This window comes from Propithecus coquereli, unplaced genomic scaffold (assembly GCF_000956105.1).
Source record: "Propithecus coquereli isolate 6110/MARCELLA unplaced genomic scaffold, Pcoq_1.0 Scaffold19, whole genome shotgun sequence".
NCBI lineage: Eukaryota > Metazoa > Chordata > Mammalia > Primates > Indriidae > Propithecus > Propithecus coquereli.
This window is the reverse complement of record NW_012143856.1, coordinates 1,463,456-1,477,512: the sequence shown is the minus strand read 5'-3', so window position 1 is coordinate 1,477,512 and position 14,057 is coordinate 1,463,456. Positions and strand designations below refer to the sequence as shown.

The 14,057-nt window shown below is 35.6% G+C and overlaps 2 protein-coding genes across 2 annotated transcripts in view; one reads left to right on the top strand and one right to left on the bottom strand.

Annotated features, from left to right (window-relative positions):
• The window catches only part of GFM1 (G elongation factor, mitochondrial 1), a 46,001-nt gene that overhangs the window by 16,252 nt on the left and 15,692 nt on the right, over nt 1-14,057 (top strand). Inside the window, exons 9-13 of the mRNA XM_012642908.1 lie at nt 340-477; nt 2,005-2,106; nt 3,748-3,804; nt 5,674-5,811; nt 6,286-6,368. Coding sequence (XP_012498362.1) covers nt 340-477; nt 2,005-2,106; nt 3,748-3,804; nt 5,674-5,811; nt 6,286-6,368 — 518 coding nt within the window. The remainder of the gene's footprint in view (nt 1-339; nt 478-2,004; nt 2,107-3,747; nt 3,805-5,673; nt 5,812-6,285; nt 6,369-14,057) is intronic.
• LXN (latexin) lies at nt 6,400-13,803 on the bottom strand. Its single transcript, XM_012642909.1, has 6 exons — nt 13,521-13,803; nt 12,074-12,136; nt 10,757-10,934; nt 10,307-10,443; nt 7,004-7,066; nt 6,400-6,733 (listed from the first exon to the last, which is right to left on the bottom strand). The coding sequence occupies exons 1-6, from the start codon at nt 13,647-13,649 to the stop codon at nt 6,635-6,637; spliced, it is 669 nt and encodes a 222-aa protein (XP_012498363.1). The 5' UTR covers nt 13,650-13,803; the 3' UTR covers nt 6,400-6,634.

Here is a 14,057-nt window from a genome sequence, read left to right as displayed (position 1 = left end):
AATATAACAAAAATAATCAGCATCCAAGTAGGTGTTTACGGCATTTAGGCAAAAAGAGACTTCCTTATTATGTAAATAGTTTAAAAATATTTTCTAATAACTTATTTCAGAGAAAGCAGAAATTTCTTGGATTGTGATAGCAAAAGAATTGATGAACAACCACCATTTAATTTATTTTACCTATGTTCAAAGCTAGTATTAATATTAAAGTAGTTTATGACAACAAACTGAAACATGTATGTAAGATGGACTGCTAAAATTGGGAGGGAATATTTGGAGGTAGTTGTGAAGTTTTCCTGTTAATTTATGTTTCTGCCCTTACCCAATCTTGACTTCTAGGCAGGTCGATTTGGACAGTTAACTTACGTCCGCAGTTATCAGGGAGAGCTGAAGAAGGGTGACACCATCTATAACACGAGGTCAGGAAAGAAAGTGCGGCTGCAACGGCTGGTTCGCATGCATGCTGACATGATGGAGGCAAGTACAGAATGATTGTGAGATCAGAAAGTCCTCTAAATGTGAGTGAAGTAGATCTACCTTCCAGGTACCCTGAGCCCTGCTGAAAAATCACTTCTGGTTAAACATATGTGTTTTCCTAGCTTCTTCCTTTTTCTTAGGTTTGTTACAGCTCTGATCTAGCACTTTGCTATAGGCTAAATTAGCAAACATTAACAACTCATTTTATACCACTGGTTGAGTGTCAGCTATATTTCATCAATGGCCAAGGTTAAGGAAAGAGAATGTTAGTTCCTTAACACTCAGAACACAACATTCAGCGCTTTCCTTAAGAGCTATCGTTACAAAGAGTGTAACAGGCATTTAGTACAGTGGAACTATGGTTCTTAAGGATAAGAGAGTAATAAATTCACACATAATTTTCCACATTTGTTGAATGGATTTACTTTATGAAATATGGCAGGCATGAAAGCCCTGTTTAACACTAGAGCTTTTATTCCTATTGTAGAATCCACTGAAGGGCCATATTGACACCAGAATCTACCTGAAGATTTAAAACCTCTCGAGGTCTAGTCTGGGAGATAAGCTTTGACTTATGGCTTGAATCCTTGAATTGGCTCTGTATCTGCCATAGCCTTCTGTAGTCCTTATGATTAGGCTTTGGCAGGAATACCAAGTACATGAGGTTCTCTCCTACTCCTACCCTTTCTCAGCCCAGCTCTGTATTCCTGGAGAAATTTATCAGTCTAAGCAAAATCTTATGAATGTTTTGGTAGCCTTAACTTTTGTCTCTCCTAGAAGATGAATTGGCAGTCTCAAAATTGGACAGCATTGCTGTTTTGTGAGATAGGCAGCAGGGGGCAGGCTAGAGGGCTTAGTGATTTTCACAGCTGTTTCATGGGCCAGCAGCTAGGAGATACGAACAGCTGTGTAACCATTAAAGAAGGATAGCTCACTCAAAGCCACAGCTGTTATAAATGAACTGTCAATGTAAAAGGACAAAAACTAGGAAGCTTGGAGGCACTAATGCTTTGTTCTTGGATTTCCTGTGTTTTCTTGACTGCTTGCATCTGTGAGAAATTAAAATTATTTTTAGTACAATGGACTCTATTCTTCTGCCTTTGTTTTCAGAGCTTACTTTGCAGTTTTTCCTCGTATTTCTCTGTCAGTCACAATCTCATTGTGTAACTGTGGCAGCATATATGGTACATGCTTTTTAATTCCATAGAAATAATTTCAGAACAGTGAAGTACCATGTTTTGTGAGTACTGTAGATCCTTCAAGTAATGATGTCATAGCTTTAAGTTTTTTATTTAAAGTAAAATCTTATCTATTGAGATTTGGTTTAAATAAAGACTCTGAGATATGTCTTGGCCTAGTTGATTGTTGGTGTTGCTTTAGTTCTGGCTAATTCATTCTCTGCAGAATTCATGGTGAGAGATTCTGCCATGTTTGTTTATGTACAATGTATTTATTGTGCAGTTACTTTTTAGTTACCATGCCTTTATTTATATTACTTGCCAATATCGTTTGGTATTATTTATTTAGGATGTTGAGGAAGTATATGCTGGAGACATCTGTGCATTGTTCGGCATTGACTGTGCTAGTGGAGATACATTCACAAACAAAGATAATAGTGGCCTCTCTATGGTAAGCCATTTAATTTCAAAGCTACTTATCACTTGAATTTCAAAAGTCTACGTTTCTATGTAGTACATTTAATACTTTAGAAAAACGACCACAGGAGTTTTAATTGATTACCATAGGCATCAAGTTGGTTGTGGCTCTTTGAATGTTGGTTGTAGCTTTTTGACTGTCAAATAGACAAGTGCTCTATGTAAACTAACTTAATCTGGTTTTTCTTAGTAAAATCATTCCATGATCCACCAAGTTTAGGGTGAAGGAAAAATCTCCAGCAGATAATACCTGAACTGTGTAGCTCTGTCTCCTCCACCTGAGATCTGCTTCCCCACTGTGGGTGCCTTTCTATTAGTAATTGTTGTCACTACCATCAAGCTAGTTCCATCAGGATGCTACTGCCTCATTAACTCAGTAGCCAGGGAGTGGACCATTCCCTCAGTCCCCTAGAGAGCTAAAACAGGCTGTAATATTTGTACTAGACTTGGCGATAACAGAACATAACCATTCTCAGAAGGCAAGATGCAACTAGACTGACTTACTGCATTCAGTCTGCCCTTTGGAACTCAGAGGTCCCTTTTCTTCATCGAGGGATCCTAAGGGAAGAGTGTGCTCAGATAGTTCCTGCCTGTGAATTCCCTTCACTCACCTCCCTTTTGTGTCTGCTCTCCTACATTATGACCATTTATTCATGAGGGTAGTCTCTGTCCTCAATTCAGTAAAAAAAAGTATGAGTACATCGGGGACAGGTAATTTCCAATGGTTCATTTTCATAAGTACTGTCCCAGCTCTAACAGGTGAGCACTGTAATAGTTCCCTGTATCAAGTGATGAATTCATAATTTTACAATTTAGTTTTTTTGTATAAAATATTCTCTAATGTCTATGGTTTTACATGTTGATTTAAGGCACTACAAAAAAACATAAAGAAATATATACAGTTTTTGTTTGGGACCTAGATAAGAGGAATGTTCTCTAAGTATTATGGATAATGCCTTCTCTAAATACTTGTCATTAACAGTGTGAAGTGATTGGTGGTTGTAGGAAGTGCTCATTGAGGCTTTGAAGCAAACAGGCCTTGGTTAGGTTCTCACCTTTGCCCTGTACTACCTACTGGCCCTTAGCCAAGTTATTTTATCTTTCTTCCAAGCCTTTAGTGACTTTATTTGTAAAAGAGGGATAATAATACCTGTCTGTCAGAGTTGTGATTGATTAAATGAGATATGGGTATAAAGAATTTGGTGCCTTTTCTCTGTTTCCCTTATCAGTGATTGTGGTATATTTTGATTTAAAAAAGTAACTTATCAGAAGATTGCAACAGCAAATGTAGCCATTAGGCAGTAAGAGAGAAATCCACATTTCAGCGTTTGAATTCATTGTAATGATTATGTTAAACAGTTAGGTAAATAAATATAAAAATTATTTTGGGAAGAAGAAGATCATGTAAGTGGAGAGCTTTATTTATTTATTAATATTTATATTAATATACTTATTTAATGTGAAGCAGGCCAAGATATATATTGTCAAGCCTAAAGACATTGGCTAGTGTTTCTCTTTTGTTCTGTTATAAAGTGGCACATTAAAATTAACCCATCCCTGACCCCATACAGTACTGTTTTTGAATTCTTCTCTGTTCTTTTAAAAAATATTTTAGGAGTCAATTCATGTTCCTGATCCTGTCATTTCAATAGCAATGAAGCCTTCAAACAAGGTAGGAGTTTGATTTAAACCTGAGTGTATCACAATAAAGACTTGAGCTTTTTTTCATCTGTCTCCACAATGCATTTGGTATCTTGTGATAACCAGCAGTCTTATGGTTTCTATTTCTTCTTTTGGCATTGAGGGCACCTTTTAAAATTTACCAATTTGTTCCTAATAATAAATCCTCATTATATTTGAAGAAATTGAAGGTATCAAAATATTCATCAGACTGTACTTTATAACTCTACTATTAATATATATCATTGGCTTCAGAGTGATAAGTGTAACTTCCTGGATTCAGATTGTAAATTATTAGAAAAGAGGAAACAAGGGCATCTGTCCTATGTTATAGGAAAACCCTACTGGAAAGTACTTTAGGATGTATATATTAATTAATAATAGAGATAGATTGTCTGATGGATTATAATATAGCTCTAGATTATGTGGTAGTTACGAAGTAAATGTCTGAGTATTACATAGAAAGCCCTTGAACAAGACTTTTTCTCACTTTCAAATATAATTTGGTTTTTAAAAATAATTTTATATTTTTATAGTTTTATAATAGGGTTTGATCTCATTTAGCTTCTTACAAAGCCCAAATTGCTTGAACAGGTTTTACATTTGCATTGTTTGCCATTGGAATTAGTCTGATCTTAAACCATAATTCTTTAGTTCCTAAGTTGCCTTGGGATTCATAACAGTCATGTTAATATGGTATGTTGAAATTTACTTATTCATACATTGAGTGAACATCTTATGATCTCTTATCATCTGGGAACTATCATTTATAGAACATATTCTCACAAATTGTCATCTGGGCATACATCATTAACAGTTGCTACTACATCTATTCTGAGAAACCTTGAGATTTTCCAGACTCAGGTTGTTGGCAGAATTCAGTTCCTTGTGGTTGTAATACTGGGGTCCTCATTTCCTTGGTTACTGTCACCTGAGGGCTATTCCTAGTTTCTAGAGGCTGCCCACCTTTCTTGGCTTGTGGCCCACTTCCTCCCATCTTCAAAGCCAACAACAGCTAGTTGAGCTCCTCTCATGCTTCAGATACGTCCTACCTCTTTCATCATCAAATCTCTCTTACCTACCCTTCTGCCTTCCTCTTCCATTTTTAAAGGTCCATGTGATTACACTGGACCCATCCAGATAATTCATGACAATCTCCCCATCTCAAGGTCTGCAACAATTACATTTGCAAAGTCCCCTTTACCATGTAAGGTAACACATTGACAGGTTTGAGGGGATTAGGGCATCTTTGGAGGATCATTACTCTGCTTACCATGTGGAATTACATTTAAGGAGAATAAAGATACATCATACCATATTCAGGCAGATTGTTTTGAAAGGGAGAAGTCTCAATATTTTGTTTGCCTTACTGTTGGTCTTAAAGATCCTTCTTGAATCTACAATATAGTCTTGGTAAACATGCTGATTCCTTTGATTATGTATATGTATAGGATTTTTTTAAAATGTAACAGATTCTACATTCTACTTTTGGGCAGTTTTCCACAAAAGGACAGTTTGTCAGTTTGATAGGAAAGAGAATAGAGTTAAGTCTCAGACTCTTTTTTTTTTTTAATTATTAATTTATTTTCTTGAAGCATGGTAGATGGCTTAAAGTCTTGGACTCTTGTTTTCTATCTTGATGTGGAAAGAAAATTCTATTTGGTTAGCTGTTCCCTGATTCTTAGCTGTGTGTGGTACCCAAGCTCACATTTTTTTAAAAAAGGTACGGAGTAGAACTAGATGTGGATCATTTTTATTTCTTAACTGCTGATATATTTGACTTCATTCAGTAAAGTTCTTTTAAAAATCCCATTGCTTATCATGCTTAGCAGACTGTAATGACTTTCTTCTTCTTTTAAAGAATGATCTGGAAAAATTTTCAAAAGGTATCGGCAGGTTTACAAGAGAAGATCCCACATTCAAAGTACACTTTGACACTGAAAGCAAAGAGACAATTGTGTCTGGAATGGGAGAATTACACCTGGAAATCTATGCTCAGGTAATGAAAAATAAGGAAGTTGAACTGAATTCAATTTATTACTGTCTGCATTTTGTTAAGAGTAAAAGTTAATAATTTTCAATCTAATGGTTGTAAACTAATAGTGGTTCTTCAGGCTTCACTCTGATTTGTATCCAGATAACAGTGTACTGTTCCCTGTACTATGTGTTACAAAGTAATTATTTTTGGTCTCTAAATCTTTTTATTTGTAAAATGTTGTGGATTCCTAGAAGTTGAAGTTAAGTATAAGTTAATTACTGTAAATTAGAATTCATTTATATAAAATCTGTAAAAGCAGTTTGTATTTAAGTATCAAATCCTTTTAAGATACTAAAATGATTTAAGATTTATTATTTATCTATTAATATTTAAATGAATGCTACTGAGGTGTGTAAGATGCTTAAGATTTTTTTCTTTCAGTTTATTTTTTTTTAATTTAAATTATGAAAAAATTATCTCCTCTACTCCTTTTAGAGGATGGAAAAAGAATATGGCTGTCCTTGCATCACAGGAAAGCCAAAAGTTGCCTTTCGAGAGACCATTACTGCCCCTGTCCCGTAAGTATGCAACATAATTAAAACATTATGAGCTGAAATTGAAGCTTTTTATTATGGGATATACATAGCATTATTGCTACTATAAAGATGATTTTATGTAGTGACACTGTATTATGGAATCTGTATAGTTCTATACTGTAATCAAGACATTTATACAAAGTGACACTTGAGGATTTGTTCATCTCCTTAAGCTAGATACCAATGAAGACTGGCATACACATCATTAATAGGCAAGTTTACACTTCATCCCAGTTTTAGAGTTTTGTTTATTCCAGTTGTACTTCCTTTGGCAGACGGTTATGATGTTTTACTTTGGTACCATATTGTGGATGCCAGAGAACTTGCATTTGCCAGGGGATGATCTCCTGCAAATAAAGAAAATTAATGCCATGATAATATTCAGAAAACATTTAAGAAAACACAGTTGGGTTTATATTTTGTTAGAGACAAAACAGTCTTCATAAAGAATGGCACAAAACAAGTTAAATTGCCATAACCATAATATACATCAACCTGGTACCTATCTGAATTTACATGAATTCTGATTTAGAGTCAAAATCAATAAAGCATACTGTGGCTATAAAAGGAGTCTCAGTTTACAAAGTGGCATCAAATAAAGGTAAATGATACTTTACCTGAGATGCTATGTCATGAAGTAAAATGGTGTAGTCTAATTCAATAAAGTCATCATTTCTTTGCTATGAAAAAAAGTAAAAACCTGATGTTTAAAATGTAGTATCATTGGCAAAAATGACATTTTAGTTTTAAAAATCAGATTAGTAGATGATTATATTAATACTTCCATTTAGGTAAAAAAAACTGAATGTCATAATTTATTTCAATTTAACCTGACAGAAAAACTGTTCTCTTATAAAGTAAGTGTTCTTTCAAGTTACATTTTAAAAATCATGATGTTATTTATACATATTTTTTGTGTTTTAAAATTTTTATTTTTCATTTTATTTATAGAAAGCTTCTGATTTCACAGTAATTATTGGTTAGAACAAAGGTAAATTTATTTAAGTAAAACAGATGATTTAAAAATATTAAATAAATGTTTAGTATAAGTACTATATGGTAGTTTAATGAAAGTTGTATTGAAATGATTGAGGTATGATTTTATATTTGTTACTCTAAAACTTGTTCACCCATTTTTAGTTTCCAAGTTGTGGTAGCTACTTATGAGCATTACATTGGGTAGCTTGTTATTTAAGAATCGTTAATGTTTCCATTGTTCAGAAAAACATTATTTAAGGCAGACATCCCCAACCTTTTTGGTACCAGGAACCAGTTTCATGAAGATAATTTTTCCACGGACAGGGTTGGGGATGCTCAGGCAGTGATGCCAGTGATGGGGAGCAGCTGTAAAAATAGATGAAGCTTTGCTCTCTCACCTCTTCCTAAGTTTCATGGAAGACAATTTTTCCACAAACAGGGGAGTTGGGGGTGGTGGTGGCAGAGCTCCACAGCGTGGGGGTTGGGGACTGCAGATTTAAGGGATAAACCATAGCAATGTATATTATTACAACAATTTTATAATAGAAATTCTCTTTTAGAAAACTGAAAATAGTAAAGTGTAATGAATATAGTTAATCTGATTTTATAATTAAAGTTTTGATCTGTACTGTTTATTGCTTTGGGAATAAGAAGTGTTTATACCATCAGCTACACAGAAATACTGCATACGCACAGTTTAAAACCATCATCATTAGAGATGTGCTGTGCTTACACAAGGCTCGTTAAGGCTTATAATCAATGTACTGAGATGTGCCCTGGATGCCAAGGGGCAGCAATCTCCTATAGTTCCTTTGGTTAACAGTGATTACTGGCCCCAGGGCCAAGTAAGAGAATACTATTCTCTTTATAGTACCTTGAAAAAATCTTTTCTTTGAATATATCAAAAAAGAATGTCCTTTAAAGATAACATAAAAATCAGTAAGGGTTCTTACATGTTGGATCTTAATAGGTAAAGATACATACTATATGTGGCCTGAAGTAGTATTTATATCCTTCTGTTGAGATTTTCATGAATGCTTTAAAATCATAATTTGGTGAAGAATTACAGGAGTTTCTTTTCATAAAACTTCTAGCACTATCTTATACATATTTTGCTAAAAACATGACTTGAAAAGTCATGATTATGATTTTTATGACCTCTGTACCTGGACTAAATTGTTTGAGACCTTTATACCCTTATAGGGATGTCGTAACCAAGGTTGATGTCTATGAAAATGCATTAGAAAAAAGGCTTGCGCTGTTTATTAAAATGTTGTTATATTTATGTAAGGTTTTTGGCATCATACTCCTGGGTATTGTCATTGAGTATCCTGCACTCCGGTGCCCAGAGGTATCTAATAAGTGGTGACAAAAGCCTGTGGAGAAAAGGTGCTCCAGTTGCCTTGCATTTTGTTACTTACAAGCTGAAACAAGTCAACTAGAAAATCCTTTTTGCTCATGGAGCTAACTAAAACTGTTGTGGTTTCCTTGCACTCTATTTTTCTTGATTTCCATTAGATACGAGAGTAATTTTTTGTTCTTTTTAACCTCTTAATAAGGCTAAAATAAAATATTTTATTCTTACCTCTTTAATGTCTAGAAAAATGCACTTTTAAGTAGTCATCACATCAGACTTAAGAAAGCAAAACTGGCAACAAGTAAGATACAAGGTTGTAAATTATGATTAAATGGGTTATAAGAGAAAATTATATACAGTAAGCTAAGGAATGAGTAGTAAAACTATTTTAGAGACAATACAGCAAGCTTGACAAAGATGGAGATGCTACTATTTGTCTTCAGGCTGATCCCTGGGGAAAAAATGCAAGCCATGTCTCTTAAGTAGCTGTGGGACCATCATTTCAGTAGAGGAAAGAAGCAGAGATAGTTTTAGTATGGCATGTCTATAGAAATTTAAACACAAAAGTTAGGATGCTAAAGGAAATAATCTGTATTAAACTGCACACAAAAACTGAATGTGAAATTTTATCTCAAGACTTTACTCTTTCAAATTGTAGCTTCACTTGTGACTGCCCATAAAAAGTGGCCCCGATGACCTTCATATAGCAGATTAAAGATGAGGAGAGTCATTACAAGTATAGTCATCCCTCAGTATCCATGGGGGATTGGTTCCAGGACCCTCCTTGGATACCAAATCCACGGATGCTCAAGTCCCTTACATGAAATAGTGTAGTATTTGCATATAACCCACTCACATCCTCTCATATACTTTTAATCATCTCTAGATTACTTATAATACCTAATACAATGTGAATGCTTTGAAAATAGTTATTGTGCTTTATTGTTTAGGAAATAATGACAAGAAGAAAAGGTCTGTACATGTGTTCAGTACAGATGCAACCATCCATTTTTTTACCCCAAAATTTTCAATCCAAGTTTGGTTGAATCTGTGGATGTGGATGGGACATGGAGGGCAGACTATATAGTATGCCTGGAATTCTGTTTTGCCTCAACTAATAAAACTCTTCTAAACCTTTTTGCTCTAGAAGATGGTTTGAGTTCAAAGCATCATAGTTAAATCTGACTCGACTAACAACTGTCATTACCATGGTACTTTTTGAAAGAGCAGTTGAAATCCTTGGCTTCGCCTTGCTATTGTCATATTTTCTTGTCAGTATGTGCCCAGGGAATGCAAACTAAGCCAGCACAGTTATCAGAAAGGCAAGTTTGAGGCAATGGAGACCCGTGGTTTGTATCTCTTAGCCAAACCAAGCAACTTTTTGGACCAGTTGCTGTTTTTTGGACTCTTCCTACAACTTCCCACCTTCTCTCATCCTGATTTTAACTGGCCCCTCCTTTGAAATACCAGGTTTTCTATTTTAAGTACAAAATGACTGTAGGGGCACTATTAAAAATTATGAATTATAACACTTTCAATAAATATTAGCCCCATTAATAAAGTGTGTTTTACAGAAATTACTTACCACTTGCTTGACAGTTTGAATTTTTACCATGTTATACCATGTGTTTTCGGTAGAGTTCTGCCATATTATATAACCACAGGCAACCCAGGCTAAATGTCGAACTGGCTTCATTTCTGGAGATACATTTCCAAAACTGTCTGGTGGGGGAGACATTTATATGGTAAATTATTTTATATATACAGTATTAGCCTTTTAAAAAAATCTAAATTCTAAGTAAGTCATGTCTTAGTTTCCTTCAGATGTGTGCAGACAATAACTTAATTAAGCTATGGATCTATAAAGTTCTGAGGCCTCTTTTTTTGTTGGATTAGACTAGAAATGAATATTTTTGCAAAAGCCAGTATATTTCCAATATGTTAATAGTTAGCATCTAACAGTTTTGACCATAGATAATTGAGATTGATTTTAAAGTTGAAAAAAAAAATTTTTTTCCATGCCATATTTATATACCTGGAATATTTTGTGCATCTAGTGGTTCCTTCATGGACTTGAGTCTTTGATAAAATGTGTTATCTTCTTCATCTGGGTTCTTTCCAATATCTCCTTCAAATGTGAAGTTGACTTCTGGTGCAGTTTCTTGTCCCATTGGAGGGTAAAGTACTTCAGCAGTGCAGTTCACCGTAACTTGCTGTTGGAAACATTTTGCAAAAGATCCTTACGTATAGAAGGTAATCCATTATTAATTATTAGTCTTTGAGATATGATTTAAACCATTGGCCCCTAATGGTGTTGTTTTAGATTTGACATTAGAGCCCCTATTTTCAGAGGTATCTAATTGGGCCCAGCCTATTAATTTTCTATAGGTATCAATATGAGTACCCTAGAATAGATAACATACCATATAAGGTCTCATAATCCTGTAAATTCTAATCTTTAACTTTGAATATATTTCATTATTAATGGGGTGTCCACTTACAAGGCCAGATTTTAGTCTGACTTTATAAACCAACTCAAGACTCTGATTACTCTGAAGTTTTTTCTTTACTCTTACTCCCTGCCCCTGAAATAACAGACATTTTTTCTAACATATACAGCAATCTGTATTTAGATATAAAATTAGAAGATTCTGGCATTAGGTTATGCTTTGTAAAGGTGGCTGTCTGGCAGCTCACATGCCTTTTAATGAATCTCCTTATGTTAACCTGTATCTCTTCTGAATTACGCTAAAAAAAACAGGGCAAGCTTTTTAAAATGCAAGATGGTTATGGTACAGATGGCAGTTCCTTCCTTTTAGGTTTGTCTCATTAATAATTTGAAAGGTGTATAATTTTTTAAAACTTCCCTGCCTTATTACTGAAAGATCCTTATCTGAAAGTTGGTATCAGTTGGCCATGCTATTATTCATAAATATCTAAAAGCACTTTCTTTTTCTAAATACCCAATCAAAAACAGAATGAGAAAGGCAGGCATAAGAAAGTGATCACAATAGGAGAGTAAATTACTTCACTTGTTTATATTAGGCATAAGTTCAGAGTGCCTTTTGAGTATGTAACGTTTTAAGGGAATTTATTAATATTTGAACTGAAGTATATAGTCTGTCTATATAGTTCAGTAGAAATAATTCATGTATTTTGGAATACACAAAGATAGTAAAAACTGACCCTTGTAAGCTTTGCCCACATGGTCAGCATTTTTTAGAGGCAGGGATTTCACAACAACTCAAAAAAAAAAAAAAAAGTGAAACTAATCTTATGGATTTAATCAGCAAAGATGATCTGGAATATTTAGAATCAAATTGTGTTTAATGATAAAGGACATTTCACTTACTTTTTGGATAATTTCTTCCACAGAAAATTTAAGGTGATACTTATGCCCTCTTCCTGGAATATCCTGAAATTAAGAAAATATGGTAGAGATTAGAAAATATAATAATAAGTCATATATTTACATTGTTAGAAGAATCCATTCTTGGTTGGGAGGGTTGGCTGGGGGGGGGCAAATGATGAAAGCCTTAGATCTGGAAAAAGGCATGTCACCACGTATGTAACATCTATTTAATAATTTAGCAAGTCCTCTATCAAATTTATTTTGGACGGCAGCTGTGCTCACCACTATACCGCCAACGCCTCTTGGCAATCAAGTTTATTTTGGATAAGAACAAAAGGATGGGATAAAAGAATACCAATAAAATGGGCATAACTTACTTTGAATCATCAAAAGGTTTCAACTTCTGAATCAGTGATCCTAAATTCTCTACATAAGAAATTTTGAAACAGCTTTTAATTCTAAAGATGACAATATGCTACACCTCTGAAAAGATTTTTCATAAAGTCCAGTGTATCCTCCAAATAGTGTTTAATGAATGTGGATTCCGTTTTGACGCAGATTACTGCAAAGCGGTTGGAGACCAATGTATTTAAGTACTGTTTTTACTTGTATATTAATGGACCTACAAAATGATTCTTTAACAAATTTTATAAGAGTAAAACATTTATTTTCACTTTTAAATCAAGATATAGACTGAAAATTTATATCTAATTATTAATCTATTATCTGGTGCAGTTTTAAAATAAGATCTACTCTCTGTCAGCTCTTAAAGACTGTTAGCAGTTAAAATTATGTTAGATAAATATGGGACAATCTCAAATCCAGTAGACCTTACTAAAATGGAAGCAAATCTAGTTGGTGATTGCTGAGGCCTTAAACATTAAATTCAAGCCTTTAGCCTAGGGAGCACATCATTTAAAGCAGTCGTGTAGCAGTGGTGTTTGGGTGGTTAAAGCCCAGCATCAGCCCATAGTGCTTTTATTCTGTGACCTTGTCAGTTTTTCTTGCTGTTTGTTTCCCTCTTCTTTTTGGTCAAAGGTTCTAACAAGGATTGGTCTTAAAATTTAGGCAATAGAGAGTTGTTTGGAAGACAGAGCTTTTGTTGGTTCAGATTGGAATAGCAACTTGTTTTGAATGATTCCAGGTTTCACTTGAGGAAAGAGAAAGTGCCACCCTTTACTTAGAGCATTTTCCCGTTTCCTTGTAACAGTGTACGTAAAACTGTCCTTTTCTCTGCCTTAAGATGAAAACAACAAACAGTCCCAGGCTGTCTCCACAGATACGAGTGGAGACTCTCCCCCCAGAAATGTTAACTTATCTGGACCACACACCAGTAGCTGTTCCAAAACGGTGGGGAGGGAGTGCATAGCGGCAACACTCCAAAGAGAGGCTGAGAACGTGGGCGAGTGGAGGGAGCATGAGCCCGGACCCCGCCTGCTGGACTCACCTCCATGCTAGCTTGTTTGACCGTCTGCACCAAAAACACCTTGTGGGGCGTCCCTTGCTGGTAGTTGATGCAGTTTGCCGCCACCGCTGCCGCCCTGGAGGCTGGGTAGTGGGTTGGCGGGATTTCCATTCTTGGTGAGCAGTGACTGCCGGGTTGCTCAGGCTTAACAGACCTGTATCAGCACTGTTCCTGCTTGCTGCGGGTCGCCGAGGTGGAGAAGTCTGCACGCCTAGCTTGTGCTGGGCGTGGGCGGAATCCGGAATCCGAGCTCCTTCCCTCCAGGTCTTCCTTCCTTCTCCGGAAGCTGCTGTTAGGGTTCTGGCTCTCTGCCTCCAGGCGCCCAGGGCCGGCTACTCCTGTGGCCCCGCCCCGTTACTTGCTGTCTTACCAGGCCAGTTCCTACTGGTGGAGAGCGCAGCCTCCAGTCAGTCGCCAGAGGGTGGAAGTGTGGGAGGGCTGTGTTGGCTGGGACTTCATCTTTCCTTTCATTAACCTTTACCAGAAATGCAGTTTTCTGGCCATTACCTTTATAGGACT

Excerpts from the sequence above, each read along its gene's own strand:
- LXN (XM_012642909.1), bottom strand. The coding sequence starts at position 13,649 with ATGGAAATCCCGCCAACCCACTACCCAGCCTCCAGGGCGGCAGCGGTG. Across the intron at positions 10,935-12,073 it reads TGGAAGAAATTATCCAAAAA|CAAGTTACGGTGAACTGCAC; the intron begins GTAAGTGAAATG and ends TGTTTCCAACAG. Across the intron at positions 7,067-10,306 it reads TTCAAACTGTCAAGCAAGTG|CAAAGAAATGATGACTTTAT; the intron begins GTAAGTAATTTC and ends TTTTTTTCATAG.